The 6,000-nt window shown below is 39.0% G+C and overlaps 1 protein-coding gene across 2 annotated transcripts in view; it reads left to right on the forward strand.

Moving 5' to 3' along the window:
• Positions 1-1,546, forward strand: part of cntn3a.1 (contactin 3a, tandem duplicate 1) — a 129,155-nt gene extending 127,609 nt beyond the window's left edge. For both annotated transcript variants that reach the window (XM_080764108.1, XM_080764109.1), the window contains exon 23: positions 180-1,546. In XM_080764108.1, the coding sequence (XP_080620234.1) occupies positions 180-271 (92 nt within the window). In that variant the 3' untranslated portion in view covers positions 272-1,546. The remainder of the gene's footprint in view (positions 1-179) is intronic.
• The last annotated feature ends 4,454 nt before the right edge of the window (positions 1,547-6,000 follow it).

Consider the following 6,000-nt stretch of genomic DNA (forward strand, 5'->3'; position numbering starts at 1 on the left):
GTACTTTTACTCAAGTCAATTTTGAATAGTGGACTTTTACTTGTAACAAGTAGCCTACTTCTACATTACCGTATTGATACTTTTACTTAAGTAAAAAAAATTAAAATCCACCATTGACATTCACACAGGGAATAGAAGCTCTAATAAGTTGCGCTTCGATGTCTCGATGTCCATTCCAGGTGCCGTCACCATAGCCGCAGCTGCAGGCCCGCAGGTCTCATCCCTGGTCCACCTTTTGCCCCTCATCCTCACAGCCAGGACTATACTATGACCGCCGCCTCTGGGGGCCAGTCAGTGCTAGAGATGCACATCAAGAGGGAAAGACAAACTGTCCCACAAAGACAAGACCACCTGCTCCCTTCCTCTCTCTCCATCTCGCTCTCTCCCTCCTCTTCTGCCTACAAAAGCCTCTTTGTGTAGGAGATCTTTTCTTTTTCCCTTTATTTATAAAAAGGAAATATTGAAAAGAACCGCCTCTTTCAGAGGCTGCTTTTATGGAGCTGAAAAGACGTCGTGACTTGACTACAGTCTCTTTGATACAGCTCCCCCCCATACCACTACCACTCTCTTAGTACCAATGGATTTTCTTGCAAGGTTTTTTTCCCCCTCCCTTTGAGGCAAAGCGATGTTGTGACACAACAGGAGGTGTATGTTTCCTTTCCTATGGGAGGATGTGTGAATTCTGTCAGATGGATATGTAACTATAATGACAATTCTTGGATGACTATCAACAGTGATGCTAACTGAGGAATAACGTTACATGGACTATAAACAGAGGACATACAGTACATAACTCATACAAGTTAGATCACATTTCGATCTGAACTTCATTCCAGACATCATTCCTTATTCTTCTTGGACATTGGGAGGCTTATACTGCACTGGGTTACTGTAAGAAACCAGAGCTACCCTGACATGGGCCTCATCGCTGTATGACTAGAACATATTTTGGGACCTTCATACATTTACCTGGAATTCATCTCTTACTTTTATGAGACACCCACAGCTCATATTAGAACTTCAACATTGTGGGGAAATGTGACTGGAACCAAATGACTTTATTTTTCTTCGTTATTATAATTTTTGTTTTTACAAATGGTGTTGGGACATTATAAGAAACTCACATCTAATGGCTTCCATCGAGAACAAAGAGTTGTGTTGATTGATTGATGTCTTTAATGTCTAATGATGTCTGACAAGCCAATTGGAAGTCATGGTGGGTGACTGGTGCCACCTTACAGTATTAGTGTACACTGTATGTATGGAATCCTCAGGTCCCAAATGAGCCTTAAGTCTTTGATTCTTTTCCATGTTATAATTTAATTAGCTTTTGTCTTCGAACATGTATTAAATATGGATCATTCTATAATTTAAGAATATATGACCATGTGTTTGGATACATTTAGGGTTGGGGTTATTCATATTGGGCCTTTTGGGCTCAGCAATGCCTTTTTCCCATGATCAGCATATAATGGTACAGATGATGGGTAGATTTTTGAGGTGGCGTTTTACTGTCAACTGCTGTTTGGCATGAGAATGGTCAATGTATCTACGTTGCTTAGGATGTCTGAATGGATCAACCTGCTTTTAATAAACATCATGCCATTTTTCACATCTCCTCCTTTGACGTGGACATACGGCTGAGGCTTAATGCACATACCATAGCATAGTGAAAGCTAACCATTTCCTTGTTTCCTTTTCCTTGTGAGCATTTTTGCTGGGATGTTCACCTGATTTTATGTGAATATCTGCACAAGTTTAATCGGTAAATAGGTTGAACGTTCAAACCTGGTATAATTGAAATTGTTTGTTTTCCCGCCAAAAGTTGATTTGTCGCCATAATGACATTTCTTTGGTTTGTCAAATGTTGCTTGAAAATACCATCATGCACATAGTTAGCCAACCCATTAAGACCTGGAACGCATCTGTGTCGCTTTAGCGTTTAACCACCACTTTAACCATTATTTTATACTTTAGCTCAGGGGTCCCCAAACTACGCCATGTAATTTTATTTTTGTGTTTTTTTTATGTGCCTGCCTCAAGCAAATTTTTTTTTTGAAAAATTGCGGAAATTGAAAATTGCGCAAATTGTGGAAATTGCGGAAATTGTGGAAATTTGTGGCTTTCTGGAAAAAAAAAATGTTTACATTTAGGCACCCCTGCGATCGTCACACTTTTTCTGTTACAAACTGACCCCGGCCCCCATCAGAGAAGGGAAAAGTTATGTGGCCCTCACAGGAAAAAGTTTGGGGACCCCTGCTTTAGCTATTGGAAAAATACAAGCTTGTAGATCTGCTATTTTTGAAAAATCGTGGAAATGTGTGCAAACCTTTGAATATACAGTATATTCTTTCACAGGGAACGTTTTTTTTTAACTCTTATCTTTGCTTCAGGGGGGTCCCTGGAACAACACATTTTCAGATGGCGGTCTGGTGGCCAATTACATATCATTTTGGGGGTCCTTGACATGAAAAGGTTTGAGCACCACTGATAGGTTTTTCAGAAAACTGTCATGATTTAGAAGACATTTGTAGAATCTGGTCTCAGGTCTTAATTAATCAATGGGGTAATTCAAGCTAAAGGTCAAGCTTCAAATAACTAATACAACAATTGATTCTGACCTTCAAGCTACTGACGGTACCGTTCCAGAAGTCCCTTTGTCTTCTACTGTAACCTATGTTCTAAATTGGCATTGGTGGGAGACCAGTAACAATCAAGTCTTATGCTGCACCGTACGCACCTGACCGGCAACAAAATGTATTCTACATTTTATCAGTCAACATTTATCAAATATATTCCAGAAGCGTTCTGGTCCTGACTACCTGTTACTCAGAGATCACCTTAGACCCTTTTACAGTTGGCATGTTGATCATGGGTAAAGATCTGCTCGATCTTACTCAAACACGGATTGGCAATTCCGTACATACACACCTAGAAAACCCCCAAATCCGTAAAAATACAGCTGAAGCGGGTAATAATGTTAATGGTTTCATTTCCCACAACTAACATTACCTTCAGCCAGAGGTGTGGGATTGCATGCTAATGTTTTTTAAATTAAGTATCTTGGCTGGTGTGAAAAGTCCCCATTAATATGCGAAACGAAAACCTTCACACTAGGCTTTGAAATCATTACAAACAAAATATTCAGTGTGAGTAAGAAATTAATAATAAAACTAATACCATCAGATATAAATCAAAACAGGCTTTGTTTGGGGATTCAGCCATTACAGGTTATCTATTTTTACAAGGTACAACTATTCACTATACAGGGAGACAGGTGCACTGCCAAGGCAAAATGTTAGGCCTAGAGACAGTATCTTCAAAGCAAAATGTTAGGCCTGGGGACAGTATCTTCAAAGCAAAATGTTAGGCCTAGAGACAGTATCTTCTTTTTTCCCCTTTTTTTAAGGAAGGAATTACATCTTGAACTATCTAGGAATTTGTTCCTTTAATCCCTAACCCTAACCATGAAAAGGTAGCAGTGATTTCACTTTGGAAGATTGTTAAATATTTTAACACAGTATGCCACTCTTTTCTTACATTTAAGAAACGGTTAGTAGGGCCCGGGGATAGCAAAGAGGATTCCCCTCTCACCTCATGTATTTTCACTTATTTATTCATGTAGAAGGAAGTACACTGTACAGCAAAGACACAGCACCAAGCAATGGGAGCATCGCACAGCTAAAGAGGAAGAGACTGCAGAGGAGAAAGCAGGTCTCTGTACAGACAAGAGCGGGCTAGGGGGTTCAGCTAGGTTCATGGGGGTCAGGCAGTGGTCATCCAATCAGGATTTGGCACCGAAAATCTCTGCCACACAGCCAAGTGTCTATGATGTAATATCACAGTCTGGTTGATTAGTTGTCAGGCTTCTTCTGGCTAGACGACTGTAGATTTGCCCTTTAAATGTTGATCCAAGGTTAATTTTAGAATTCACCATTTATTTCCCCTCCTTACTTAGTGACAGATGGTAATGGAAGGAATTGGACTTACACAGTTATGCATGTTGCTGAACACACTGGCTCTCTTCTCTTGGGTATCTGGCACCCCCTAGTGTACAACAGTACCTTTGCCACTAGTCTGAAATACATTATTCACAAGAATGCACCATACCATACAGCACCATTTTTGCACTCCAGTTTGCTTGGCTACTGACCGGTTTCTGGTTGACACCCCAATATCTTTTGAGTTAGTCACATTTGAAAGGATTTTAAAAAGAACATATGGCTGTCCACACTCCACAGATAAGACAACATACACACACATCTGCACTTTGACTTTGAAAGGTTTGGTTAAGTGACTGAAAGCCAATGTTTTCATAAACCAGACAGCAGTTTCTTTAAACAGACATTTTTCTACATAAATTAGCTGAAAATTAGAAATGTTGAAGATTTAAATGTAGCCAGGGTGGCAGATATTTGGCAAGTAATGTAATGCTAGGATCCTTGAATTAAAGGGTAACTTTACCATGTCATGCCAATAACTTAATAACCCATCAGTCATGAAAAGTATGTTCTTAATATAAAGTTGTTGGAAGGTTGATACAAAAAAACTGTACAATGTGACTGCTACTTACATTGGCACATTACAAAGTCTATGGCATCCTTCTAACATTCATGTACTGTACCAAAACACACCACAGTCTGAAGATAATGACATATCCTGCTCCCAGATATTACTTGTAAAAATGTTGGTTGGGGGAGAATTATTTAATGGGCTGTAATTCATAATGTGCCAGACATGTTTAATTCATAGTGTGAAAGGTTTGATATCAGAGCAAAGATGAATGAAAACAGGCACATAAGAGTCTAACCAATGTTATTTTATATATACTGTGTGTGTGTGTGTGTGTGTGTGTGTGTGTGTATATATATATATATATATATATATATATATATATATATATATATATATATATATATAATTAGTATTATTAATATTATACACACTGGAACATCAACAGTAACATGAGTACGATAAAGGATGTACTTGTCCTATTTTGACATTTGGATTAACAAAACGGAATCTGTTGTATGCCCATTTTCTGTGATGAATACGCTGCACTAATGATTTCAGTTTCCTGTTTGGGAGGCTTCATTTCCTGAACACACTAGAGCTGAGTTTTCTCATTCTCCATATTTTGTACCTTCTTCCCTTTTTTTGTCATTTCTTTTTTTGTCATTTCACTGGACTTTATCAGTCTACCATATTCATCCAAGAAATTCCGATATCATTTCTTGTTCCACCATTGTTAGGAGTTAATATTAATATCACTCAAATCTAATAATGCAAGACATTATCATGCAAACATTATGTCAAATAGTAGTTTATGTGATGCAGAAGCGCATTTGGCAACTTGAACAAGGGGCGTAAGCCTACTCTACAAAGTTCCCATTATACAGTAGTACTGCATTCACCTGAATCTGAAAAGCATAACTTAATAATACTAAGGGATAAGGGAGGAAACCTGGACTCATTCTGGAACAGCAACACGCACATACTGTAGAACTACATGGCCACCATTTGATTAAAGTGTATGAAGAACACAGCATGTGCCTCTATTGCCCTTTAACCACACCATTTTGTAGAAATTCCTCAAAGTGACATTCCCCACTCGCATCACATTATATTTTCAAAACCATCAAGGGAGGTGAAAGGGAAGTTTGGTCATAAATGGTAGACCTGGCGTTGAACTGTTGTTCAGGCTCCCCTCACTATAACATAACGTATAGTAATATCCCCAGGTAGTACTGTAATGGGTGAAACATGAAGCAAATGTATGGAGTTTGCTGGCTGCATAAGTATGAAAACTAAGGGTAGGTTTTGTTGTTCTACCATCACTAAAACCCTGCTTCACCGCATGCATTTCAACAGTACTGGAGCTAAAGTCTAACGGATACTAGTGTCTTTACAAAGAAAGGTCTTTATATGTGATCGAGCACAGACGGCTGCTGTGGTGTGAGGCGTTTGAGTTCTACGGTCGGGGCTGGCGGGGTGAGTGAG

Source organism: Protomyctophum bolini (genome assembly GCF_963924005.1).
Source record: "Protomyctophum bolini genome assembly, chromosome: 5".
In the NCBI taxonomy this organism is placed as follows: domain Eukaryota; kingdom Metazoa; phylum Chordata; class Actinopteri; order Myctophiformes; family Myctophidae; genus Protomyctophum; species Protomyctophum bolini.